At 47.2% G+C, this 24,405-nt stretch overlaps 12 protein-coding genes across 12 annotated transcripts; 7 read left to right on the top strand and 5 right to left on the bottom strand.

The window, feature by feature from the left end:
- Positions 1 to 480: 480 nt before the first annotated feature.
- On the top strand, positions 481 to 1,631 carry F4812DRAFT_417827 (transcription initiation factor IIA gamma chain). Its single transcript, XM_047933204.1, has 3 exons — positions 481 to 680; positions 759 to 906; positions 986 to 1,631. Exons 1-3 carry the CDS (start codon positions 634 to 636, stop codon positions 1,136 to 1,138), a joined length of 348 nt encoding a protein of 115 aa, XP_047792811.1. The 5' UTR covers positions 481 to 633; the 3' UTR covers positions 1,139 to 1,631.
- Positions 1,619 to 3,753, bottom strand: F4812DRAFT_417823 (uncharacterized protein). The gene is made up of 4 exons (XM_047933203.1): positions 2,762 to 3,753; positions 2,439 to 2,535; positions 2,318 to 2,353; positions 1,619 to 2,222 (listed from the first exon to the last, which is right to left on the bottom strand). Exons 1-4 carry the CDS (start codon positions 3,136 to 3,138, stop codon positions 1,785 to 1,787), a joined length of 948 nt encoding a protein of 315 aa, XP_047792810.1. The 5' UTR covers positions 3,139 to 3,753; the 3' UTR covers positions 1,619 to 1,784.
- F4812DRAFT_267951 (chloride channel protein) lies at positions 3,682 to 6,721 on the bottom strand. Its single transcript, XM_047930868.1, has 4 exons — positions 6,360 to 6,721; positions 6,264 to 6,279; positions 5,858 to 6,198; positions 3,682 to 5,805 (listed from the first exon to the last, which is right to left on the bottom strand). The coding sequence occupies exons 1-4, from the start codon at positions 6,534 to 6,536 to the stop codon at positions 3,844 to 3,846; spliced, it is 2,496 nt and encodes an 831-aa protein (XP_047792809.1). The 5' UTR covers positions 6,537 to 6,721; the 3' UTR covers positions 3,682 to 3,843.
- A 266-nt stretch (positions 6,722 to 6,987) lies between these two features.
- F4812DRAFT_417811 (histone-fold-containing protein) lies at positions 6,988 to 8,496 on the top strand. The gene is made up of 4 exons (XM_047933202.1): positions 6,988 to 7,283; positions 7,434 to 7,576; positions 7,650 to 7,735; positions 7,818 to 8,496. The coding sequence occupies exons 2-4, from the start codon at positions 7,513 to 7,515 to the stop codon at positions 8,307 to 8,309; spliced, it is 642 nt and encodes a 213-aa protein (XP_047792808.1). The 5' UTR covers positions 6,988 to 7,283; positions 7,434 to 7,512; the 3' UTR covers positions 8,310 to 8,496.
- F4812DRAFT_417807 (L domain-like protein) lies at positions 8,497 to 9,824 on the bottom strand. The gene is made up of 4 exons (XM_047933201.1): positions 9,564 to 9,824; positions 9,437 to 9,477; positions 9,100 to 9,360; positions 8,497 to 9,021 (listed from the first exon to the last, which is right to left on the bottom strand). The coding sequence occupies exons 1-4, from the start codon at positions 9,640 to 9,642 to the stop codon at positions 8,647 to 8,649; spliced, it is 756 nt and encodes a 251-aa protein (XP_047792807.1). The 5' UTR covers positions 9,643 to 9,824; the 3' UTR covers positions 8,497 to 8,646.
- A 157-nt stretch (positions 9,825 to 9,981) lies between these two features.
- F4812DRAFT_417805 (uncharacterized protein) lies at positions 9,982 to 12,798 on the top strand (the record flags this gene model as incomplete). The annotated part of the gene is made up of 7 exons (XM_047933200.1): positions 9,982 to 10,775; positions 10,827 to 10,886; positions 10,947 to 11,002; positions 11,069 to 11,313; positions 11,378 to 11,985; positions 12,046 to 12,198; positions 12,270 to 12,798. Coding segments are annotated over exons 1-7 (1,393 nt in total), but the record flags the coding sequence as incomplete, so codon positions are not given.
- A 201-nt stretch (positions 12,799 to 12,999) lies between these two features.
- F4812DRAFT_469078 (uncharacterized protein) lies at positions 13,000 to 13,968 on the top strand (the record flags this gene model as incomplete). Its single annotated transcript, XM_047938844.1, has 1 exon — positions 13,000 to 13,968. The coding sequence occupies one exon, from the start codon at positions 13,000 to 13,002 to the stop codon at positions 13,954 to 13,956; it is 957 nt and encodes a 318-aa protein (XP_047792805.1). The 3' UTR covers positions 13,957 to 13,968.
- A 77-nt stretch (positions 13,969 to 14,045) lies between these two features.
- On the bottom strand, positions 14,046 to 15,795 carry F4812DRAFT_417796 (alpha/beta-hydrolase). Its single transcript, XM_047933199.1, has 3 exons — positions 15,169 to 15,795; positions 14,456 to 15,097; positions 14,046 to 14,396 (listed from the first exon to the last, which is right to left on the bottom strand). Exons 1-2 carry the CDS (start codon positions 15,580 to 15,582, stop codon positions 14,753 to 14,755), a joined length of 759 nt encoding a protein of 252 aa, XP_047792804.1. The 5' UTR covers positions 15,583 to 15,795; the 3' UTR covers positions 14,046 to 14,396; positions 14,456 to 14,752.
- Positions 15,796 to 17,583: 1,788 nt separating this feature from the next.
- On the top strand, positions 17,584 to 18,668 carry F4812DRAFT_417793 (uncharacterized protein). Its single transcript, XM_047933198.1, has 2 exons — positions 17,584 to 18,199; positions 18,267 to 18,668. The coding sequence occupies exons 1-2, from the start codon at positions 18,034 to 18,036 to the stop codon at positions 18,377 to 18,379; spliced, it is 279 nt and encodes a 92-aa protein (XP_047792803.1). The 5' UTR covers positions 17,584 to 18,033; the 3' UTR covers positions 18,380 to 18,668.
- A 795-nt stretch (positions 18,669 to 19,463) lies between these two features.
- Positions 19,464 to 20,857, top strand: F4812DRAFT_417750 (lytic polysaccharide monooxygenase). The gene has a single exon (XM_047933197.1). It carries the CDS (start codon positions 19,608 to 19,610, stop codon positions 20,616 to 20,618), a length of 1,011 nt encoding a protein of 336 aa, XP_047792802.1. The 5' UTR covers positions 19,464 to 19,607; the 3' UTR covers positions 20,619 to 20,857.
- Positions 20,858 to 21,096: 239 nt separating this feature from the next.
- On the top strand, positions 21,097 to 22,488 carry F4812DRAFT_456496 (WD40 repeat-like protein; the record flags this gene model as incomplete). The annotated part of the gene is made up of 2 exons (XM_047936997.1): positions 21,097 to 21,327; positions 21,433 to 22,488. 2 exons carry the CDS (start codon positions 21,097 to 21,099, stop codon positions 22,486 to 22,488), a joined length of 1,287 nt encoding a protein of 428 aa, XP_047792801.1.
- Positions 22,489 to 22,904: 416 nt separating this feature from the next.
- F4812DRAFT_456495 (uncharacterized protein) lies at positions 22,905 to 24,228 on the bottom strand (the record flags this gene model as incomplete). The annotated part of the gene is made up of 5 exons (XM_047936996.1): positions 22,905 to 23,191; positions 23,267 to 23,331; positions 23,399 to 23,516; positions 23,622 to 23,988; positions 24,061 to 24,228. The coding sequence occupies 5 exons, from the start codon at positions 24,226 to 24,228 to the stop codon at positions 22,905 to 22,907; spliced, it is 1,005 nt and encodes a 334-aa protein (XP_047792800.1).
- Positions 24,229 to 24,405: the final 177 nt, after the last annotated feature.

Raw genomic sequence — 24,405 nt, 5'->3', positions numbered from 1 at the left:
TACCAATTTACTTTTAAACCCGGTCAACTGTTACCTAAGTCTTAGCGCGTCAAAGGCGCTAAGGAAACGATGTAGCGACGCGAGCAGGTTGCGTTATCACGCGTTAAGTGGTTGTGGAGCTGCCCGGAAACGTCCCAGGCAAGGGACGTAATAAGACAGGGATCCGAATTTGAGGCTGCTCTGCTTCAGCTGTGGTGAGAGGTCCTACCTACCAAGTTACTGGAGGTACCGTACTGTAAGGGAATCTCTAGCAAGAACCCACATAATAGGTACCTCTAATAGGTACCTCCTAGTACCTAGATCGTGCTTTGCTTTGTTTCTAGCACAGGTGGGCACTGGGCAGTGCACGTCATTGGTACCTAAGGTACAGGTACTTAGCGCCCCGGCTAATCCCCGCTGCAAGTTCTCCCGCTCGAGCCCTTGCTGGAACCATCCTTGACAGGTAATCTCACCTATCATTCCAATTGTCGCAATCCTACCGATTTCAACAACCATCTTCCATCACGAGCATCTCCCGGTTTCATCGCTTAACGTTTGTCGCGCCGATCGATTTTTTCGATAATATAGTGCGATATCATAACCCATAATCGTAACAATTATCTACGCTAAATCTACCGATTAGATATCGTCAAGATGGCTGCTACCGGGCAGAACTTCTACGAACTATATCGTCGAAGCAGGTACAGCGTCATCTTTATTTAATTGCCTTTTTAACCCTATGCCAATTACGTCTTCATTGACAATGTGGTCTGTTGCAGCGTCGGGACCGCCTTGACGGATACCCTCGACGATCTCATCACCGAGCACCGGATAGATCCCCAGCTCGCGATGAAGATCCTCGCGAACTTCGACCGCGCCATCACGGAAGTACTACAGGAGAAAGTTAAGGCTCGCCTGAGCTTCAAGGTAAACAAACATCTTCTACTCCCACCCGATAGTATCGTGGATATCGGTGTTGATCATCGCATTTTGTGTAATCATATAGGGAAGCTTAGATACCTACCGATTCTGCGACGAAGTCTGGACTTTCCAGCTGAAGAATGTTACCTTCAAGATGGAAAACGGCGGACAAGTGGTAACGGCAGACAAAGTTAAGATAGTATCTTGCACTGCGAAACCGACCGGCAACTCCGCGTAGGTGACAATCTATGTGCTTCCGAACCGATCGAATTCTAGCTCCCCTCGGAAAGTCGACGAAAGAGGATGCCGGAAGCATATTGCGTATTGTTTTTGGAGCTCGCGACCCCCTTTCTACGCCCTTTGAGGTAATGTCGTTGAACCTATGCGCTGAAACGACCTGAACGAATCATTCTATCATCCATCGCCATATACGATACGACAACGATGCAAAGCCCACACTTTTCGGACTAGCTCAAGTCGGAAGTCGGCCTCTGAGGGATGAAATCAACGGGGGGATATGGTAGCGGCAGGGCGTGAAGTTTTTGTAAGATTATGCCTTTTTTGAAGATGGCCATCTGGGATCATTTGCATGTGGTGGCGTTATTGCGTTATTGCGTTTATGGCGAGATTTCGCGGCGTTTTAAGGAGAACCAGGCATGTCAAATTGTGCAATTCAGATTGCAGTTCGATTTAGTATTCGCATAGGGTAAATGCAAAATTATTGGTAATGATGTTTGTGATAGACTACCTAGTATATCCAGTCGACTGTATGTGATGTTGGGTATCAGTTTCTCCAAGAGCAGATATACACTCTTTCTATCCCTTCTAATCCAAGTCATCGCTCTATTCTAGAACGTAGGTATCCAAGCTCATCTTAGCTCAGCTCAACTCAAGTCGCCCAGAAGGGCAAAATCTTCATCCTCGTCGTCCTTCTCCACGGGCAAGACACCCTCGACTTGCGGGGCCACACCAGTCGCACGGCCTAGTTCAGCTGCTGATTCAACGTCGAAATCATTATCATTGTAACCACCATCACCATAATCATCATCGTCGTCGTAGTCGCGGTATTCTCCGCCATCATCATCATCATCCACGGCATCTGCCGCCGTCTCGGGGCTTTCGTCGTGCTTGCCGCCCCGGCCGATGACGACGTTCCCGGCGACGAGCAGCGCGGCGCCGACCCACCACAGGGGCGGCAGCGACTCGGAGAAGATGGCGAGGCCGAGCAGGGCCGTGACGACGAAGTTGGTGGACGTGTTCATGATGGAGACCTGCGTTGTGGAGTTGCCCTTGGCGAGGGCCTGCGTGAAGAGAGTCCACATCTTTGGGGTTTATGTTAGATGGAGACGATTTCTGAATGTCACTTCGGTTCAGGGGGTCGGGGGAAAAAAGAAAAAGAAGAAGAAGAAGAACGTACCACTGCATTGAAGGCTAGATTAAGGCCGAAGAAAGTCTGTATAAAAATGGTGTTAGTACCTAAGGTAACTGGCTTATCTCACATGTGAGATGTTAAAGGTTGAAATAACGATGGGACTTACAGCGCGCACAACGACCTCGACAACGCCTTGTAGATGCGTCAATCCGAATAGCCCCGAGATACTCCGGGCTATATGAGTAGAAAGCTCATTTGTGGTTCTATTCGCGAGTCAATCTTATTAGTGTATATAATGTAGGTTATAGTCTTTTAGGGAAAAAACTGAATTTCTTTTAAGACTTGATGTAACTACCACTGATACGTAAACCTCCCGTTTCTGAGACGGCTAGAGGAGGAAAAATGAAAAGAATATAAATGAGATAATAGTGAACAAAAGGTAAGAAGAATGGATATATGTGTAGGTAGTCTAGGAAAGTTGAAACTCACAATTTCGCAAAGACGCCGTTAAAAGCAGCGCAAGCGCCGCTAGCAACCGCGAATACGATCCACCGATTCCTCGCGGTCCAGGAAGGCGGCATAGCGGTGGATTCTTCCGAAGATGCCGGTCCGTCGGTGCTGCTGCTGCTGCTGCTGCTGCTGCTGCTATTATCGGGCTTGGTAGAGGCGGTGGTGGTGGTGGTAGTAGTAGTAGTGCCGCCTCTCTTCTCCGCGGCAGAAACGGCAGGTTTCCTCTCTCTGACGGTAGCGGAGGAAGTAGTGGGGACAGGAACGGAGGCGGAAGTAGTCGAGGAAGAATATTTACTTTCATTAGTGGCACCTGCAGCGGTCGCAGTTGCTGACTGGGTTTTCCCGGGTCGGGGCATTGTGGGTTTGGTTTACTAAGGGGTCCCGGATACGTCGGTACGGGGGCGGCTTTAGCTGCGTAGCACAAATATAGAAACACAGGAATATTGGAGACCCAATGGAATGGGCCACGGGTTCTGGTGCTCTGTCTCAGCCTATGATCTGCAGGATCTGATAAGTGCTCAGGTGCTGTCCTCCGGATGCATCCGATTCAGGTGTTTCTTATCACTGAATTTGTTCTGAATGAGTGGCTTTTTTTTGCCCTCCTTATATCTTGGCTATTTGTATTTATATAATATGTGGACACGATTCAAAAAGGTGTATCTAGTCGTGGGTCTTCTTGGGGCCTGGTACTCACACCCTACATGCATACGGATTACGTGCGGTAGAGATCGATCTTAGTTCGGTATTTATTCGTGTTCCTGCAGCGGAGAACAAAAATAGGTAATCCCCGCAATTCATCTATCGGGAAAACTTGAATGGTTAGTTGGTGATCACGGGATTCTACGATTCCCCCGCGATTGGGAATAAGAGCTGTAGTTTGGAAGCTAAACCCATAAAAAGGGGGGATAAGACAAGTAGGTAGGCCCTTTAGTTTGACCATGTTGCGATCACGTCTTTCAGGGGCTCAATGAATTTTCACGTGTAAGGAATCAATCTCATAAACCAGTAACAGGTAGTGGCTGAGAGACAATTCGCATGAGGTATATGAACTCAACAAATCTCTATCTGTTTTCTAACTCGACACCATCATCCGCAGCCACATCCTCGTCGCCGTCCATGATCTGTCCGCCCACTCTCTCGTCCGCTGCGCCTCCGAGCCTTATTCGGCCGCCAGTTGCGCCGGAGACCTTTGCCGAGACCCAAGTACCTGCTCTGCTCATGAAGGCCCAAAGCTTCTCGTGAAGCTCTCGGATCTCGTGATCGTCGCGGGGATTTTCGGCCGCCTCCGCCTTGAATTGGTATCTCAGACAGTCCTTCGCGGTCACCAGACCCGTCAGGCGCCCGTGATACTCTATTAGAATTACTCGCGGTCCGATCTTGCGGAACAGCTCCATCACCGTCTCCAGCGGTAGTCGCGGGTGCACCGTAACAGGTGTCGGATCCACGTATCGGCTGAAGTCAAGAGGTGCGGAGGCCGCACTATAGTCCACACTGCTGAATGTCACAGTTGGCGTGATGGGCGCAACTGTACTTAACTCGAGAGGCGAAAAGTTGCATTTGGCCTCGGGGCTGATAGGAATGGCTCGCTCACGACGTAGTCGATCAACCGCATAACGTAGTTCCGTACGACCAATGTAGCCGACCAGAATCTTCTTGTTTAAATCTTCAACAATAGGAAATCCCTGGTACTTAGGCTGCTTCAGGATGTTTTCGATGGATTGCAGCGTCGTGCCATGAACTGGTATGACTATCACATCGCTGGTCATTGCTGCCGACACAGGAACACCAAAGTTATGCTCCTCCTTATTATCCAGGAATGGAAAGCCGCTAAACCAAATCATCCGGTCAGCGATTCCGCCTTTGCCGAATAGGTCAGATACCATCTTCGTGACACCGACAACAATCATAGTAGGTAAGATGTAGGTTAAGGCCCCGGTGAGTTCGAACATAATAACCACAACCGACACGGTAATATGCATTATTCCGCTGAGTGAAGCAGCCGCCCCAAGAAAGGCGTACGTCCCGGGAGTAATACAAGGTTCGTCCGGCTGGCAAGCTGCAAAGAAAGCGCTCTCCGGGTTAGAATGATAGATAGCTTGCATGATAATTCCAACAGTCCGACCAAATGTTGCCCCTACTGCCATAGATGGCACAAAAATACCAGCGGGTACTTTGCACCCATACGATATAATTATTAGGAAAATCCGAACAGTTGTCGCAATAGCCAGAGATACGATGTTGGCCCATCGTTTATCATGGTCACAAAGTCCGTGATAGTCCTCGGTGCCTTCGCACTCGAGGAACAGAATCTCCATGCTCTCAGTCATGTCGATCCGTAGAAATGCATTAGGATAACAAATGATGGCGGTCCCTGCAGCTAGAAGAGTAGCTTCAAGGACAGCCCACTTCGCGAGATACTTCTTTCGGAATGCCTGAGCGCGAAGATTCCACTTGATTACGAACGCGCCGTATAGACCACCAAATATTCCGATGAAGATATACGGCACGATTTCGAAGAAATGCCATGACCGGTCGTATTTGACCTGAAACATGACTAGCTGACCGGTCCTGAAGGGGTTCATCGCCGCCAAGACTGCTGTTGCGACAAGTGCGCAGAAGTAACTCCTCCACATAGTCTTCAGGGGAAAGTAGTTGGACATTTCCTCCAGAGAGAATAAAACACCGCCGATAGGACTGCCAAAAGCGACTCCGACTCCGGCCGCTGCACAGGCGCTAAGTATCTCCCGTGTCTTGGATGCGTTTCTCTTATACTTATCAAACATTCTCGAGATGACATTGCCTGTGCATACTGCATAATGAACGCTAGGGCCTTCCTTACCGACTGAAAGTCCGGAAGAGATGGCCAAAGGTAGGGCTACAGATTTGATAATTAAAGTTCGAAGACCTAGGAACCCTTTCATAACGAATCCCGCAATAATGCATTTGATCTCGGAAATTCCAGAGCCGGCGGCATACGGCGCAAAGGACTTGACAAGAATGGCCGAAGTGAAGGCAAAAGCGGTCTAAATGGTTTAGTTTCAACCTTTCGAATGAGTGAAAAGGAGAATGACTTACTCCGAAAATGATGTAGAGAAAATAATTAACGGGTTCGAACCCCGTCCAGCGGTGCCAGTCATTGCATCCGTTGTCTTCGCCCCAGCAGCAGAAGTTCTCGTTGAGGTAGAAGCCCGTCGTGCAATAGCCCATCTTAATATCGGATAGCCATTCGGTTATTATGTTTAAGAAGGCGGCATTCAGGCCAATGGCAGCGCCTATCAATGTCACGACGATCCAGCCCTGCGCGGCGTCATACGACTCCCATAACTTGTACCTCCACGACACTCTACCATTGCCAGGATTCCTCCTACGGCGAGCTTTCCGGCGAAATCTTTCTTGGGCGGCATCTTGGACCCAGTCTAGGTTTTTTGTCTTAACATTCGGCCTGCTATGAAAATGGATCGGGTCTCGATGGCGCGCATACCTATAGTAGTGAAGTCCTAGGAGTGGTATTGTATTAGCTATAGGCGCAAAAAGTGGTAGCACTTTTCAAAGCAGCGCCGGAAAAGAGAGAGCACACCTCATATCTCTTGATCTCCGCTATTTCTTCGTCGATCTGATTCTCCACCGGCGCATTGCTTCCAAGCCCCTCTCCTTGCTCGGCATTCGATACCGCAAAGGACAATCTGGAGCTAACGGAGGGTCGGTGGGATAGCTGGGAGCGCGACACGGAGAGGGAGGTGGTACGGGAAGACATGGAAAAATCGTGACCATTCTCAGCTATTCATTTGCAGGGTAGTATACTACTAGATGGTATCTAACGTAGAAGATAGGTAGGGTAAAGATTGGATCGATTTGTTTGGCCAAGACTAAATGTTTGAATACTGAATGTTTAAATGTTGAATGTTGAATGCTAAATGCTGATCTGATCTAGGTAGAGTTGGGAATAATGTTAGTGTAAGTGATCGCTCCAACCGATCGTTCAAGATACGTAATTAGTATGAGGCTAAGAAGCAAGGGTTCCTGTATAATAGCGGGCTTCCAAGCTTCTCCCAGCCTTGGCTACAGGTAGGTGTGCTGGACTATGACCCCTAAGTACAAAAAATACAGTGTGTAATTTGTGGTTAGACACGTATTTCGCACGGTACCTATCAATGATAATGTACCATACCGGCAGATAGTGGGTTTGTGCTTCCACATTTAGAATAATTCCACAAACCCACCATCTGCCGGTATGGTAGGTACTATGGTACTATCAAAAGTTCTCTTAAAAGTTTAATGGAATCGCGTATCCGCAGCCTTAAACGCGTCCACGGGTCTATGTACCTAACCTACATGTACCTACCTTGAATAATCTTATCTACCAAGCACCAAGCACATGAAAGAAGCCTGGATGAGCTACAACAATTACCAAATTCGACCTTCCAAGATAATACTTTTTTTTTCACGTAAATTCTTGGTATAACAACTGCTATTTGGACATACTCAACTCAACTAACTTGAGGTAAGTTTGGCTACTGACTGAATACATGTATATACACCTTACCTTAGGCACATATGTATAATCTAAAACTTCAACCACGCAAAGCATATTATTCTATTTATCTGCATCTGAGACAATTGCCTTAGGTAGTCACTCACTTCGGGTTAACAGTTACTTGTTCTTATACGTCCTGTCTCGAACTTGGCCGGGTTATCTACATTCGTATTGTCTGAAAGCAACTCTCATCACAATGCCGTACAATACAACGGCAATTCCGCCTCGAAAAGAGGTCACAGGCCAAACTCAGCTTCCCTGTGAGTTCACCACTACATCTTACTACATCTTATTCTCCATACACCAATATGTTCTAACCGTCCACCTTGACAGTATCTCGAGTGAAAAAGATCGTAGCACAAGACCAAGATATCGGCATATGTTCCAACAACGCCGCGTTCGTAATCACCCTCGCAACAGTACGTCTAACACCCCCCTTTTCCCTCCAACCCCCTCTCCCAACCTCAATCCACTAACACCTCACCCTACCCCACTCTCTAGGAGATGTTCATCCAACACCTCGCCAACGAGAGCCTCACCATGGCCAAGCTCGGCAAGCCCCGCCGCAACATCCAATACAAGGACCTCGCCGCCGCCGTCTCGCACCACGACAACCTCGAGTTCCTCGAAGACGTGATCCCCAAGACGACCCCCTACAAGCAGATCAAGGCGCAGGCAGCCGCCACCCGCAACCAGCTCACCAGCGGGACTTCCGCGGCCGAACGCGCCGCCGAGAAGCAGCAGCAGAAGGAGGGAGCAGCAGCAACGACGACGAATGGGGCTGCTACTGGTGGTGGTGGTAGCTCGACTAAGAAGCATAAGCCTAACACCAGCCGTTCCAGCTTGAACGGGGCTAACTTCGTGGGTGCTAGTGGTGCTCGGATCATGAGCGACGACGACGGCGGCGTCGAGATGGATCCCGCGGAGCAGCTGCGCCACGAGATGCTGCAGGCGACTCGCGGAGGGCAGGAGGATGTCCACATGAGCGGGTAGATGGGAGGGCGTTGTATAATATGTACATGTCTCTGGGGTTTGAAGCTGGCGGGAATAATGGCTTAATTCAGATACTGGAAGGATAATCACCCGATTCTAAGTTACTTAGTTACTTTACGAGCCTGGATCTAGTTGTATAAGGGGATGAGATGGTTGTTACTAGATGATAGGTTCCCCATAGCACGGTTATCTTCAGAAAGAATTGCATTAATGCCTATATCCATGGGTATACCCGAACGTTTTATTTTGTGACCATGCATGAATGAATTATACACCAAATGACCAACCACAATCTAAGCTCCACACACCCTCAGATATATACTCCCCGCCTTCCTCTCTATTCCTCCATCTCGTCATTCAAATGTACACCAGCCGGAATCCTGCCCTCTCGCAGCATAGCCTCCAGCCTCGTGATCTCGTCCAGACTCGTAGCCTTCTTGATCATGTCCTGCAGGCGCTTCTTCTCCTTCTCCGTGAGCTTGATGCGCGACATGCGCGTCGGCAGGGCGCCGGAGGAAGAAGCGCCGCCGTTCGCGGAGAGCGACGCGTCGAAGGTCTTGGACTTGACGCCCATGATCTTGGAGGCCAGCTCCGTGGGCTCTGCCGCGGTGCCGAACAGGGTCGCCGCTTGCTTGCGTTCTGCGTCCTTCACCTTTTCGAAGTCGAGGAATCGGACCGCCGGGCAACGCCATAGGACCCAGTAGCGGTAGTGCTATAGCGCAGTATGATGCATGAGCATGCCTAATCTTTCTGGCGTTCTATGTTCTACTTGGGAATCGTGAGACCTTACCTCCTTCTTCGTGACGGGGTTATCTCGTAGCACCAAGTGTGTCAGTCTTGGGAAATACCCCAGCGGATCTAGATCTGCCAGCTCGGTCAAGTTGTTCGACTCCAGCTGTAGCATTGTGAGGTTCGGGATCGAGTTCGCGAGGGTAGGTTGTATGGAGGAGATGCGGTTTCGCTGTAGGAGAAGGGAGCGTATTCGCGGCGATAAGGGGAAGTTCCCCAGCACCTGGATATCATTGTCGACGAAGTCTATGGCATCTTGCGGCTATATACCAGTCATGTTATCAGCACTTGGTTCCTATATACAACGAAAAGTAAACAAGGGAGTATGTATCGCTTACGCCTGCAACGCCCAAGTTCTCGATGGTAGGGATACGATGTCCTGTTCACAGCCGGCAAGGGCATCGCTATCAATTCTGCTCTTCTAGATCAAAATAAAAGTGTAGTATCTGTTCTTTTCCGACGTACCTCGAAGCTCGAGCTCACGTTCTTTCAGCGCGTTGAGCCAGGAGGGGGAGTTCTGAAGGAGCTCGACCGTGAGCCTCATGTTGGGCGAGCTTCAGCGACAAGTTTTACCGTTGTATTATGAGGGGTCAGATATTATTTGGCAATAACCTATTTCAATGTTTTAATGTTGTAATGGAATTTGTTGCCGCGTGTTTCCAGCAGTTTACGTAGTAACAAAAAAATAAGGTAAGGCTGAAGGTTTCTGCCAATGAAAATTTACGATGCGAGCTGTGGGGAATGAGGTATTGTAAGGTACCTTAGGTAGGTACCTCTGTATATTACCTACCTGGTACCAGGTAGCTTAGGTACGGTACCTAAGTACCCGGTACCTTAGGCGGTGCTACCTGAGAGGTACACTTATACCTTAGGTAGAGGTACACTTATCACTTAATACACGCCAGAAAAGGCTCACAGCTCTAATAACAACTATTTATACAGACATCTAGATAAACTAATTCGTTTATTGACAAATATCACACTCCCAATCAGATTCGTCGTATTTATCTTCCCGATGGGGATTTCCGCCGTATAGAATCAAAAACCCTGGCCGAGATCGAGTCGATTCATTACCTGTCCAATATAGATCTAATGAATTCATCACAATCATCTCCTAGGATTTCCTTCGTGACCTGGATTATTTCACTTGATAGTAGAACTGCAAGTAATAAGGTTTAAAGGGGGAGGGCATAGGAAAAGTTCCCCCGCCTGGTATAACGAGGTCACGTTAAATAATAGCCTCCCCAATATCATCATCCATTAACTTATCAGCATGTCATAGGGCGAGCATGATGCCTGTTGAATCGAAGTCCTTTTGCTTGAAATTTGAATTACGAGAGCTGAGCTGCAGATGACTCCGCCATGCGTGGTGGCGTTCTCCAAAAGGATCAAGCCTGAGTTCCGGAATGTTCGTCCAGACTCAGCCGCACAAGATGGACGAAAAGCTCAGGTGATATCTGGTTATCCTCTGTAACCCAAAGTAATATCCAGTCAGTAGTCTCTTCGACCTACTCCTTCAAAGTTCAAAGTGTCTCCTCATCGATTGAACAAATAATTTCGGCAATTATGGCAAAGCTCAAGCTTGGGCTTATCCAAGAATATCGGGAGAGGCATTTAATGCCACCTTTTGAATTCAAGCCCGTTAGTGTCAAGGTTATTGAAATAGAGGATTTCGAGGTCTGTCGCCGTTATAGAACGCTATGTTAAGGTGTGTTGACTTGACTATAGGCAGAGAAGCCCATCATACGTTCGTTTATAATCCGCCCAGACGAACTTGAAAGCTGGCTGGTGAACATGACATGTTAAGATGAAATTTACTTGGGTTGAAAATGCTAACACAGTCTTTAGGACCGAATAACTATTAGGAATCCCCACGGCCGCCAGAGACCTAAGTTTCGTATCATGTAAGCCCCATACATCTATTATTATGACCTGGGAGTTCGGATTTGCTTAACATTCCGCTCTCGTAGCCTTGGGTATGGGGGACAAGGGGCAAAGTACGAATATTTGATGCCCAGTAACGAGTATGCCAATGGAAATTTAACCAGAGAGTCAATGACTGCACTCCCTTTCTCTAAAGAACATTGTCAACTATTAAGCGAAAGGCTTGGGGTACCAAACATTGTATCACTGTTGCCGTCGCGAAAAGCCTCCGCGTTAGTGGGCCATTTTCAACTGGTACAGCTTCCGTGTCAAGGAGAAAATTCAATATACGGTAGGTACCTAGTGTTAATGCCATGATTCGTCTTCGATAATAACTGATTTGCCGGCTTGTATAGGTTTGACTTTGAATGCATTTACTAGCTTGCTTATCGGCGTTAAAGTTGGTATTTCGATGTCATACTGTCCTTCTACGGGTGTCACGAACGCGGTGTTAATGAGAAGCGGCCCTCAGAATGGATTCGCCTGGTTAGAACAGGACTTGGAACAACTAGCTTCTTTAGCCGACAACCCTTTCCTCATCCCCATCTTGGTATGTCAGCATCTCACCGAAGCGTTTTGTTCTTTTGTGGACGATAATTACGACCGATTGCACCAAGTAGAGTTCGGAAGTGGCCAAACGGGCATCACGATGATTGGAGAGAACGGAACGCCAATTTCACGGGGTAACTGTGAAAACCCTAATCTCTCAGTTACTGTCCTTGGAGTTGCCCAACATTCGCTTGCTGTTGAAGCTTATGTCAGAGGTCAATTGTTAACTGTAGACCTCATCAAAGACGAACTATTAGCATTCCCATGGCAACAGGCTCTATCTACGGATAAGCGCCGTGTACAGGAGCAAAATGCGCTTCTCCTGAAACAGCTTGATTTTATCAATCGGACACTCAAGATCGCTCTTATTCGCATTGACCACCTAAAGCAGCGGACGACTGTGCAAGCAACTGCTGTAGGTGCCTTCTTTGATTTTAATGCTCGGGTGTTAATATTGACGTATGTATACAACTAGATCGCTAATTTATTAGCTCAACGCAACAATGAGACAAATCGCAGGTTGGCCGAGTCAAGCACGAGCATAGCTCATGATACTAGGCGAGATAGTCTGGCTATGAAGTCTATAGCGATCTTAACAATGATATTTCTCCCGGCGACGTTTACAGCTGTAAGCTAATTTACCTAGCAGTACAGTTACTGAACCTATGAAACGATGCTAACAACGGTTGTTTGTGAAAGACGTATTTTACTACGCCTGCTATAGCGGCCTTAGATCCCTCGCAAAGTCTCTACTGGATCGTTACAATACCCCTAACCCTTATCGTCGTAACCTTGTGGGTTTTCTCATTCTATTTCCTAACGAGGGATAAACCCCGATACCGACGCAAAGATGGCCTAGAGTAACCTGCGCACTGGTTAGTTCTATGTGGTGTTTCCATATTACAGGTTGCTGTTGTTTAACAATAGTCTTTATTATCTTATGAAAGAACTTCGACAAAGAAAGTCATAGCTACCACCGAGATACTTAAGGACAAGCCACGCCTCATTCACTTACTTCAATATTCAGTCATACACTATAGTTGGTACCATACGCAGTCTTGACTTTCTTCGTAGATTGGTTTTCTTGTGTTACTGGAACCAGTCTGGTAGAGTGACAAAGGGGAAGTTCACAAAGAGCCGGGAAACATAATGCATTATTTCGCTTTCAACATCAGAGTCGCCGTGGCTATAAGATTGTCTTGTAAAATGATATTTATATTCCTTGTTGCATTGTATTGTAAAGTGATTGTTTATATCGTGCATTTTTACGAGTCAGATCCAGTAGGAAAACCGCGCAAAAGGCAAGATTCATCTGCTCCGTGCTCCAACAAAAACTGCGCTCACGATCAGCACCGAAACAGACACTGAAATTCTTCTGAGTTCACTGCTAATAAAATCACCGCGGCCCTGCTTGAGTAGCAATATCAAAATGCACGTCAAAGTCATCACCAATAATAACGGCAGCATTCTTGGAAGAATTCCAGTCAGAATGAGCGAAGAACCCCAACCCGAAGCCAACCGTGTTGCTCGAAATAACGCTAACTATAGGTCTCCTTGGCCGACGGACAGTGATATAAGCCCTATAGCCTTGGATGACGAAACCCGAAACCGAACTCTAGAAGCATTGGCAGAAGATAATGAACAGGGAGAGGTGGCGCAACCACTTCAGCAACAGCCTAGTCAGGCCGAGAGACCCATAGAGACTCAAGAACACGATAGAACAGACCATTCTCCCCAGCAAAGAGGGTACTGGTTTCGTGGGAGCTCCATTAAGTCTCTTGTTAAAGGTTTCCTAAGCCTCGAAATACCAGAAGACTCGCCTGACTGGGGACGTAACTCTGTAGCAGAAGGGCAGTCATTCTTCCCAGATCCTATGATTACTTTCCTCGTTGATCAACCTAGAGATCTTCTGTGTCAGATTTGCCAAACAACGACTCTTTCAATAGCGACCTCGGCCCATACCCCGGATGAGCATACCCCAGGTATTCTCCCGTGTGGTCACATGGCTTGCCATACCTGTCTATGGTCTTGGGTTATTAGGAACAAAACCTGCCCCTTCTGCAGAAAGGAAATGAAGCATAGCGGCTGTGGGCATACCCTGAAGCCGGCCTTAATAACACACGATACTATTGCCAGGCTGCCGAAGACGCTTTCTCGAGGGGGCACTATAGGCGAGACCTGTCGCGAGTGTCGGGATCGGGAAAATAGGGGGAAAACCTACATACTGTGGGGTATTGCTACGAATGCCGTTCGAATAAGCCGGCAAGCTCCTCCGGATGCTGATCCTAGAAATGCCAGTCGAGCGGAAGAAGTCGCCCGGGAGCTCTTTGAAAGTGTTCCTCAGGGATACCTCAAAAATCTCAATCTAGAGAAGAACGCCTGGTAGCTTAATTGCATTCGCTTTATAAGCTCGGATTCGCCAATCCGTGGCTAGGGTAGGTACGTAAAGTAGATACCTACTGCCTCATACCTTAGATCGGAAAATAGATATCCTCTAATAGGTCCATGGCACTCGATATATGTACGGTAGGTCCCTAATGTACTTGTGGATCGACTCTCTAACTGCTATTTACCTTCTCACGGAAAACTTCCGTGTACGTCCTTTTACTGTTTATCCTTGTTTCATCAATTCGCAAGTTTTTTCTTTTTTGAGCTATTGTTTTTGTTAAAGCTCGTTTTCTTTTACGGACATAGAAACCTACTTCTCCACATTCCGTATAATACACAATTAATACACCCCAAGCCCCTTTATATTTCATAGTTAATATACCAGAGCCTACGTGCTCTAAGGCATACTTGCAGCACAATTGAAGTATACTTAAACATCTATAATATCATTAGCTTTGTCTTGAAACAATAGAAATGTTAACTGAGTGAGAGCGTACAGAGAAAATACAGCCCTCCAACCACAGGGTAGGTTAGGTACAGGTACCTAGGTAGATAGATAAACCCAACTTGATCAACTTCGACTCGTTACGTAACCCGGGGCTTCATGAATCTTTCCTAATGAGGATAGGAACCGGGACTTGATTGGCTACTTTGCCCTACAAGTATATAGTTCAGAAGCTACCCGACTGTTTTCTTTTTCGCGAATTGAACACGTGAGTTTTATAGCGTACGCCTAGAAGTATAAATTGGCCCAGGCATAGTTTCTATGGCAACTCCTAAACCTATACCCAAGCTCACATACTGATCTCAGATATGAGTGCTTCGGCAGTCCACTCCGGCTTGCTAATGAAGGGAGAGTGGCCTGCGTCAACCTCGACAACCTTCTCGATCTTGTGCTGTCCACTCACTTTCGCCGTATCAACAAGGTATCGTATAGCTAGCACGGTCGAAGGGTTGTCCTGTAGACAGATAATACAGGTGGTTGGAATATAGCGCCACGCGGCGTACGTCGTGGAACTCCAGAACGACCCAACGCTCTGAGGGCGCAAGTCCTTGACTAGTTCAGCGATGGTAGCGTCATCTAGATCTTGGTAGAACATATCCTTAGCATCTTCTGGTGATACAGTAACAACGCCAGCCTAGTAGACATGAGTTAGAGAGCATCGAATCAATAGATTAAAAAAAGTAGATAACAACGAGTTTGTCTTACATCAAGATCAGTTTTCATCTCAGGAACCATGTTACTGCGTGTTCCATGTGCCGAGTGTTGGGAGCCCTCCGGCACAAGGAAAGCCGCAAGGTAAATCAACCGTATAACGCCGCCTTTCAGTCCCTTTGCGGCCCGTGTCTCCTTGCCCAAGCCTCCCAAAGCCATACCTCCGGTCATGCCACTGAAGCTGTGCATGACTACTACTACATCGTTCTCTTTTACTAGATCCTCGACCGTATTACTAATCGTTTCGACATCCTTAGACCAGTCAGGCGTGGGTGGTATAGACCCCGACGAGGGTAGAGCCGGAGCAACGGCTGAGTAGCCTAACTCGTTGAGTGTATAGATCAGAATATCCCAGCATTGAGGAGTGTGCCACGCACCGTGGAGAAGGACAAAGATTGGCTTAGACATCTTGTAAGGGTGAACAACACCGGGGGTTATATGGAGAGTCTATGGGGGTAAGGATTGGTTTAGTCCACGGTATCGAACGAGAGTGCGAAGGAATTTGATGATTGAGCTGCTACTCCACGACATGAACGAGCGATGTTCATGGCGACTCCAACCCACCCTTGTCACGACATAAGCCGCATATGTAAGACTCAGATTAGATACGCTCTTAGATCCTTCTGCAGATGATACCCGATGTACATAGTAACTAGTCCAACCGTTTTATCATATTCCCGAAATCAAAACACAGTATTGTGCTTACCGTTTTATACGAAACATCTAAGAAAAAGCAGCGCCTACTATGGTGATTGATATAGGAGGCCAAGCTATCATAACTACGGATCTTTATCAAGTCGCTCGTTGGTGGCATGGCTCGCTGCCCAAATCATTAGGCTGCTAGGTTTGAAAATGTCATTGATGCACAGGAAACTTGACCGCGATATAGAACCGTAAGTGGTAGGGGTTTGATTCACCGGAGTATCCCTCCCGACTGTTAGCTACAATTTAGTCATTCTTTTACATTACCTGCCAGAGTTTCTACAAAGATACCCCCCTTACCTACATCTCTCACCTTCATCCATCAGCTGTAACGCCTTCGCCTGTCACGATCTATCAAAATGCCGTCCCTAGCAACTGGCTATGCTTGCCTAAGGGCCACGACACTGGGAGTCTTCTCTCATCTAATGATCGCCATTGGGGGGTGAATGACATATGCAAACACCTACAATCTTTACACTCTACTCTTTCCTAGCCTTCGTCGTCTTTTTCGTCGTGCAGCGGCTCGGAGTTGATAACAAAACTAGCTTTAAGATTGCCTCCTTACTGGTGATCTCACATGCGACTTCATTGTTCATGAGTATAGGTAGTCATATATCGAAAGTTCTTCCACCGGCTACAACACTTCCCCGTCCCTTGACTAGCGAGTGCTACGAAGTTGCGGCACGTATGGAAATACCGCACGAGGCAACATTTCCTTATCATCGAAGAATTACGAAGAGATATAGCCTAGTTATTCACAGGTCCAGTGCCAGGAACAAAGGAGATGTTTGTATATAGCTCCGGCTTCCGAGCTATCTTACAATAACCTACCATTCTTATGCGGACACCCCACTATAGCCTCACCAAAACATATCAACTTTATAAAGTAATAAAAAAGTCAAATTAAATGGTAAAAATATGAAATTATTTAATATTAATTAGATTTCTTCAAGATATCATCCTTACTATATTATTTTTTAATTCTTTGAGTTTATCACTCGATAAAACGGTACTGAAGTGGAAAGAAATATCTCTTCTAACAAAAAGTTACACTTTTTGGTGGAAAACGAATTTTGTCAAATATATCTTAAAATACAACGTAAACGTCAAGCTCTTTTCCTTCAAAAATTATATTCTTATAAAATCTAATCATTGAATATTATAAGACAAGACGAATTTTATTTTTACCATTTTTCTAAAGGCTGTAATAGTATAATGAAGTTGCTAAGTTTTGGTGGGAAAATAGTGGGTGTCCGCATAAGATTGGTAGATCACTGTAGTTAGAGTTTCCTTGCTGGAACAACGAAGTTGTTTCCCCTACCATATGCTCTGCGACGCGATATCCAGAAGAAACCACATTTATTGATGCCGCTGTCTCCCCCCAGACAGTCGACGGTCCTCGGAGCAAGTGTACCAAAGCAGGTATCTAGTACGACTTCCTGCTTCCTGAGCTTTTTAGTCAACAGGAATCGAGACATAAAGAAACACGGTGCACACTCGCGTCGTAGAGCGAGGAGTTTTTCGTACAAGTGACACTTTACCGTTCGCCTGCTACGAAAAGCTTTGAGCTTGCTGGAGTAGTACCATGGGTTGCCTAGATTGGTTTCCACATTACACCCTGAATGTATATTGTTCGTGACTGGCCCCGTCAGAGGCCGTAATATCGGTTTTCTTCAGCCACCCTCTTATTGATTCGTACCTAGGTATCTATGAAACAAGAAGTCGCTGAAAAATTGCAAAATATGATTGGACCTTGAGGTCCGTCCAATGAGATTGCTTATATACATCTTCCATTGCCCATTTAGTGGACTGACGTCATGACTTATAGCCAACTGCGTGAACCTTGACGAAGATGAGCGTCACAGGTGTCTAATACTACGCCATCAATTCCAACTTCTTTGTCCGGATTCCGAAGTTCTTGTGCGCCTTTACCTTTTAGCTAGTGACGTAGTGAAGACTGTGGCGGTTCTCTAAGAGAGTTATAAGAGCTCGGCCAAACGCATAGAGTTCCATAAGGAGCAACACCATATCAACAGCGAAACATTACCAAATACACAAATCGAAACCAACAACGAAGGAAATTATCTAGTTTAGGTACAATTATAAAAAGGACAACTCTTTCAAAAAGTACCTAACCTAACCTAATAAATCTGTATTATGGGTATCGCAGCGGGAATTGGTCACTTCTTCCAGTCAATCGTGGAAGTAATCCAAGGTCTCTTGGCAGCTGTCGTCAACTTCTTCCAATGGATCCTTAACTCAATCATTGGCCTATTCCAGGCCTTTGTCAATTTTATTGAAGGTGCCCTGGGCTTCGCAATCCGTAAGTTTAACTGTGCCTCGTCTCATCTTCCTTTTTGTAGTTTAGATCAGGCACTAATTTGTTGCAGACAATTTCTTCATTTTGGGAACGCTGGCTGCCGCTGTATTCGCATACCTCCTCTATTCCCAGAGACAAGGCACAACGCCAGTTAGCCGGACAATTAAAAACAAACGAAATTAGCGCGTTGAAATGGGTTAGGCCTGGGAATATCGGTCCTATGAAGCGAGCGAAGAGTTATGATTGAATGATTATACGAGGGGGGTATTGTGCTCGGGCGTTTAGGGGGACTAATCTTCTAAGTCGGTGTGCAATACACAGTGAGATGTAGCAATAAAGGGGTATAGGGGATGACGAGCAATATACCTTGGAGGAGTTTTATAGGTTATCTCATCAACACCGGAAACGTTATAGTTTATCTACCTACCTAAGGTAACTACAAATTTTTGACAAATATCAACATTAGACGGCGGTTTTAAGATGGATATTACCTTAGTTGCCCCGAATTTTGAGTGATTTATTCGTATGAGTTTCACGATAGTTCAAAATTGCTTATCACTTTTGAAAGACCCCTCCCGAGGAAACGCCATCATAGAAAGGACTTGGCATGTTTGAAGTTTCTCTGTTAGTTCTTTCGTGTAGGAATTTCGGCATGTGGCGCGACTATCTCATGTCCGTGGAGTGGATTCCCAGAAGCGCCCCTTGAAAATAGCCCCGCATCACGATCAGCTTCAGGGGTCAACAACCCCTTCTTATCTGTGGTGATGCGTGCGCCAAGACCAACTTTACCAAAATTTGATCGCCTCAAACGATCGGCTACCCCGGGGAAAATTGTGCATACATGATCATCATCTCCTCTATGCGTGCCCGCCCTAAGGCTGATATCAGAATTTCAGGAGTACACCCCCCCTGCTCCGCACCCGCATATGAAACCTTCTAAGAAGCCATCTGCATGGTTTTCATTTCGCCTACTAAGACTCTACATCAACTCCTTCATTTCTAGCCGAGAACACTAGCGTATACTCTAGGGGAAAAAAAAGGGATATTCCACCAATTCTAGAGCTTCTTCGCATCTGAACCCTGCTCATGGATAGCGCCGACCCAACTCTATGGTGGATCGACGTGATCTTCGTCTTCCCGCGTGCGGCTCTTGGTAAGCATGGGTAAGGTTTCGTGAAAGTTGTTATAAGGAGGGCAAGTCGTCCCGATCTTCATCCCACCTCTCTTGGTTTGTCAGACCAAACGCAAGTCTTCTTCCATTCCCTTGAAGCCGCTCTTCGCACAGTCGTTCTTTTTTAACTACTTACATTCATTTCTCGACTTGAAGTCAATTCACATTCGTTACCGCAAGCCGGCCTTCACGCACAGCACATACTCTAGTATCTATATATACAATAGTCCCAGTTTCAATATGCCTTCTATGCTCAAATCCAGCTTGTTGGCCGCCGTTGCCGGTGCCGTTTCTGTTTCCGCCCACGGCCACGTTACCAAGGTAACCATTGACGGCAAGTCGTACCAGGGATTTGATCCCACCTCCGCGCCTTACGGACCTCAGCCCGACAGCATCACTTGGAGTAACGGAGCTAAGGACAACGGATTTGTGCTCTCATCGGCGCTCCAAGACCCGGACATTATCTGCCACTTGGACGCTACCAATGCTGCTCTGTCCGCGCCCGTCAGCGCCGGTGGTGACGTCGAAATCACCTGGAACCAATGGCCCGACTCCCACAAGGGCCCGGTTATTGATTACCTGGCTGACTGCGGCGGCGACTGTTCGACTGTCGACAAGACTACTCTCAAGTGGTTCAAGATTGCCGAAGCAGGCCAGCTCGCGCTAGGTGCTGGTAGCGGCCAAACCGGCAAGTGGGCCGACGACTTGATCATCGAGAACGGCCTTACCTGGAAGGTCAAGATTCCCAGCTCGATCAAGGCCGGAAACTACGTTCTTCGTCACGAACTTATCGCCCTTCACGAGGGTGGCACCGAGGGTAAGGCCCAAATGTACCCTCAGTGCATCAACCTCAAGATTTCTGGATCTGGCACCCAGTCTCCGGAGGGTGTTGTCGGAACATCGCTGTATACCTCTACTGACGCCGGAATCCTGCACAACATCTACAACGACGAGAAGCTTTCGTCCGTCGCTGATTACAAGATTCCCGGACCTGCTCTGGTGAAGTTTGATGGATCTTCATCGTCGTCGAGCGGCAGCACTGGCTCCTCATCTGCTGCCCCCGCCCCTACGACCACAACCGCATCTCAGGCCAGCACACCTACTTCTGCGACCAGCACGTCTACTTCTGTGGCCGAGCAGCCCGCTGTCAGCTCCCCCGCTGCTAGCTCGCCCGCTACCCCTAAGCCGACGAAGACTTGCTCCAAGAAGCGCAACGCTCGACGCCACGCCCGCCAGGTCAAGAACCTATAAATGGAATTAAGCTGTGCTAGGAATAAGTTAGGAAAGGGGGGAGGATGATGAGGTTCAATTCAATGTATATATGTCTTAGGTATCTACAGAGTTAAAATGCCGTGATGAAATTTCATGTTGCAGAAAAGATCATATTGAATATACTAAAAGAAGTACACGCACGTTTATAGTATCTCAACTCTGTTCGATCAAGTCCCTCCTACTTATTCAATAGTTGCGATATATGAATTGATATCTTGTGAAATTGAAACACGGTGTATGAAGATAAAGAGGTTATCTTACTAGGTAGGTGTTACCTATGTAAACCGTAAGGATTAACAATATATCGGTATTATCAGCTCAGACCCATTTTAAGCTTCATTCCTCACCCCCACCAAAGCTGCAGCTACAATTACAACTATAACTATAACAACAACAGGTTGTAAACAAACTAGGTACCTGTTATATACGCGATGACAACAGCGTCATAGGCGTGATAATGGGTCCTTCACCAATTGGAGAAGATAATAATACAGCTGATAATAGCACCTCTTTCGATATCGTACAGCACGGCCACAAGGATCTGGTTCAGGCAATTGCTTTCAACGCATACGGCGACAGATGCGCCACCGGTAGCGTGGACGGTAAGATTCGCGTCTTCAATCGACATCAAGATGGCATCTGGCGGTTGTGCGATAATTGGAAAGCTCATCCTGGCGAGATACTAGAGGTTCGTTATTCTCATCTCTCCTCTCTCTTCTCTACGCTGCCCTACCTATCGGCGGCATTAGGTTAGGTACCTAGTCTAGCAATGTGTCTCTAACATTCCATTCAGCTTCAATGGCTACCGCCCACCATATATCCCAACTTACTAGCATCCCTCGGCATTGAGGGTCGTTTCAGACTATGGGCTGAAGACCCCTCGGCTGCCCCGGGGAGACGTTTTAGTGCTAGAGACGGGAACGGCAAGAATGTTTCTGAGTTAAGGTCTGGTCGGTATCCCTATAGGTCCTTTTCAGTCAAGCATGATGAGGTTACCCGGACTACATATGTCGCCCTTCTTGCCTCCGACGGCCATCTCACAGTATACGAGTGTGAGGAACCGGAAACCTTGACGGATTATGCAAAGCTTGATGATTTCCAGGCTTGCACAAAGCCCAATCGTGGCGAGGAAACGTGCTTTAAGGTCCTCTTTGACCCGAATCCCGAACCTTGCTATAACGCTCTTAGAGCCGGTGTGCCGGCGGATGCATTGAGTCTGGTAGTATCGGGCATGACCACGGTAAAAATATTTAGAACTCGCGACACCGTCACTAGCTCTTTCGGTGCCGCGACAAGACAAAGGCAGTTTTATCTAGCTATTGAGATCGAAGATCATAATCACTTAGTCCGAGATGTCGCCTGGGCTCCCGGGAATTATAGGGGATATGACATGATCGCTACCGCATGTCAGGATGGCTTTGTCCGGGTGTTCCGAATCGATACTCCTTTCTCGCAAGACGATGGCAAATCCTGGGCTCTGGCGGACATCCTAGGCAGCGCAAAGCCCGATGAAAAACCTGCCGCTACAAGCGGTCATCTCCGCAGAAGTTCTCAAGCTCCTTCCGGTATAAGAGCCGAGATTGACAAGTCCGGGACTCACGGAGAAAGACCATCGACCGACCTACCTGGCCAAGTTCATCACACTGCTAAGCTACTGTCTAAGCTCAGTGCCCATCGGTCCCCTGTCTGGAGAGTCGACTTTGACGATGATGGCCAGATCCTAGGGAGTGTTGGAGATGAGGGCAGGCTGGTATGCTACCGGCAACTCCCCGACGGGTCCTGGGCAAAGAGTTCGGAATTAGGCATGATGAAAGCCAAAATGACTGCCCCGCCCATCCACATGGGTTGAAAGGTTTAATATTTTCGAGACGCCTAAGCTCGATAATATGATGATACCCACCTCTCATAACAAGCGAATGTAATTAAACCGTATACATAGAATATGTCGGGTCGCGTGCTTATGAGAGGCCTTAATTCTTACGGAACCAAACAGACAAGTTAGACACAACACCTCGGCGCTCTACTCCTTTGGTGTGTGATGCAAAAAGCTATAGGTTCGCATTTGCTCATTCCAGATATCTCAAAACATAAGTACCTTTTATCAATCTACAACAAGTTACAGCACCAAGCACCTAAATTATAAATAAACCAATACACGAACCCACGACTTACCGGCAATATTAAGTATCTCTATCTCATTTGCTCATTCGCTCCGATTGCTTCAGCCGTTTAGCCTCTTCCATGCTTACAGTAGGGTCACCACCATCACACCTCAGTGGCCATGCGCAGTTCCACCTGGTCAGTCATATCAGCGGATCCTCTGGCATTGCTACCTCCCGTTCTAGTCGTGGGAATCCTGTTAATTATGATTCCATCCTCATCTGAGGAGCTGAGTTGGTGGTGCTCTCTATTACGCCTGCTTCCATGACCACGAGTGCTACCATTTAAGCAGGCCAGGTCGCAAACCAGTGTACGGAGTACGGGGATCGATGCAGCTATTATAGTGATTGCTATCTCAGCCACGCTGCGAGTTACTAGCTTAACACCGAGGTCTGGGTAGCATCCGTGGTTAGGTTAGCGTCGCTGATATGTATATTAAGTTAGGGAATTTAATAGACCATGCTTACAATTGAAATCGTCCTCTCTTATAACAGGTAGACTGTAGCTTTTGACGATTGCAGTGGCACCGGCGCTACAAGTGGTCAGCGTATATTCCGACTCTATCCTGCGTTATACTCAAGCTTCAAACAATTACTTACAACACCCCCATACTCATAGCCACAGCAACTCCAATCTTTTCTTTTAGATCCATTCGTAACCGCCTTAAGATAACCCATGGTAGGAGAGCAAGGACAAAGTCCATGAACCCTGAATACGCTAAAGAGAATTCAGTTTATATATTAATAAAGGCGCCCTGCTCCAAATTTAAATGTAACTCCCAAACGAGCCCGGATAAGATTCAGAGTAAAGGAAACGGCCTACCAGAGAAAAATATGCCAATAGGTATGACAATTTCCGGGGGCCAACACTCTCCTTTTAGCGACGGATCCCACCATTTGGCAACGGGCTGACATGAAGCCCAACTAAGAACAATACTGGAGTGCATAAATATGTTCATAGAGACGGTGAGAGTCCATATAAGAATGCATAGGCGTGGCGATGCAATGCGGAGCAAGGACACAGCAAACGAGGTCTTGCTCCACGCCGCGCTCAAGGTGCACAAGGAGCCCACGAGGACACTCCGTATGCCGAGCCCGTCCAACTCAGCCGGATCAATGTCCTTGTCGTGTCTCCCGAATCCGACGGCCACGTTTGCGCTTACTATGGCACAGGAGACTATTAGGAGGACCTGGGGAAAGTACTAAGGTGTAAGCGTCGCAAAGAACTAGCACAGTCCTAAAGACCAGGCGACAAGACTCACCCAGGACGCGATTAGGAACCAGTCATCGTACCAGAGATAGGCGTTCCACCTGCATTTACATGCCACGCGAAGGCCAAGAAAGAGTGTTGCGAGGGCGGCGAAAATCCATATGGCGTAGTTGACGTGCGGCCCGTTGTTCTGTATATCCCGCTTTAGCGATTCATCCATGGCTATGGGATTTGAATGTGAGAGAATCATGAGCATAGTATGTCAGCTCTGTTCTCATCAATCTAGGGATCTTGATTCTAATCGTCAAGGGGACTTTGAAATACGTACATCTGATATATAGGAATCGTAATCCAACGACGAGTAGAAAACCGGGGGTCTCAATTCTACCTACGTACG

The sequence above is a fragment of the Daldinia caldariorum genome, assembly GCF_022478825.1.
Source record: "Daldinia caldariorum strain CBS 122874 unplaced genomic scaffold F4812scaffold_3, whole genome shotgun sequence".
Lineage (NCBI taxonomy): Eukaryota > Fungi > Ascomycota > Sordariomycetes > Xylariales > Hypoxylaceae > Daldinia > Daldinia caldariorum.
Note: the sequence above shows the minus strand (reverse complement) of the source record. Positions and strands in the feature narration are given on the sequence as shown.

Excerpts from the sequence above, each read along its gene's own strand:
- F4812DRAFT_417823 (XM_047933203.1), bottom strand. The coding sequence starts at position 3,138 with ATGCCCCGACCCGGGAAAACCCAGTCAGCAACTGCGACCGCTGCAGGT. Across the intron at positions 2,354-2,438 it reads TCGAGGTCGTTGTGCGCGCT|ACTTTCTTCGGCCTTAATCT; the intron begins GTAAGTCCCATC and ends ATTTTTATACAG. Across the intron at positions 2,223-2,317 it reads ATCTAGCCTTCAATGCAGTG|ATGTGGACTCTCTTCACGCA; the intron begins GTACGTTCTTCT and ends TAAACCCCAAAG.
- F4812DRAFT_417807 (XM_047933201.1), bottom strand. The coding sequence starts at position 9,642 with ATGAGGCTCACGGTCGAGCTCCTTCAGAACTCCCCCTCCTGGCTCAAC. Across the intron at positions 9,361-9,436 it reads AGAACTTGGGCGTTGCAGGC|CCGCAAGATGCCATAGACTT; the intron begins GTAAGCGATACA and ends ACTGGTATATAG. Across the intron at positions 9,022-9,099 it reads ACCCCGTCACGAAGAAGGAG|CACTACCGCTACTGGGTCCT; the intron begins GTAAGGTCTCAC and ends ACTGCGCTATAG.
- F4812DRAFT_417793 (XM_047933198.1), top strand. The coding sequence starts at position 18,034 with ATGGGTATCGCAGCGGGAATTGGTCACTTCTTCCAGTCAATCGTGGAA. Across the intron at positions 18,200-18,266 it reads TGCCCTGGGCTTCGCAATCC|ACAATTTCTTCATTTTGGGA; the intron begins GTAAGTTTAACT and ends AATTTGTTGCAG.
- F4812DRAFT_417811 (XM_047933202.1), top strand. The coding sequence starts at position 7,513 with ATGCCGTACAATACAACGGCAATTCCGCCTCGAAAAGAGGTCACAGGC. Across the intron at positions 7,577-7,649 it reads AGGCCAAACTCAGCTTCCCT|TATCTCGAGTGAAAAAGATC; the intron begins GTGAGTTCACCA and ends CCACCTTGACAG. Across the intron at positions 7,736-7,817 it reads TCGTAATCACCCTCGCAACA|GAGATGTTCATCCAACACCT; the intron begins GTACGTCTAACA and ends CCCACTCTCTAG.
- F4812DRAFT_417750 (XM_047933197.1), top strand. The coding sequence starts at position 19,608 with ATGCCTTCTATGCTCAAATCCAGCTTGTTGGCCGCCGTTGCCGGTGCC.
- F4812DRAFT_267951 (XM_047930868.1), bottom strand. The coding sequence starts at position 6,536 with ATGTCTTCCCGTACCACCTCCCTCTCCGTGTCGCGCTCCCAGCTATCC. Across the intron at positions 5,806-5,857 it reads TTCTCTACATCATTTTCGGA|ACCGCTTTTGCCTTCACTTC; the intron begins GTAAGTCATTCT and ends TAAACCATTTAG.
- F4812DRAFT_417796 (XM_047933199.1), bottom strand. The coding sequence starts at position 15,582 with ATGTCTAAGCCAATCTTTGTCCTTCTCCACGGTGCGTGGCACACTCCT. Across the intron at positions 15,098-15,168 it reads AGATGAAAACTGATCTTGAT|GCTGGCGTTGTTACTGTATC; the intron begins GTAAGACAAACT and ends CATGTCTACTAG.
- F4812DRAFT_417827 (XM_047933204.1), top strand. The coding sequence starts at position 634 with ATGGCTGCTACCGGGCAGAACTTCTACGAACTATATCGTCGAAGCAG. Across the intron at positions 681-758 it reads GAACTATATCGTCGAAGCAG|CGTCGGGACCGCCTTGACGG; the intron begins GTACAGCGTCAT and ends GGTCTGTTGCAG. Across the intron at positions 907-985 it reads AGGCTCGCCTGAGCTTCAAG|GGAAGCTTAGATACCTACCG; the intron begins GTAAACAAACAT and ends GTAATCATATAG.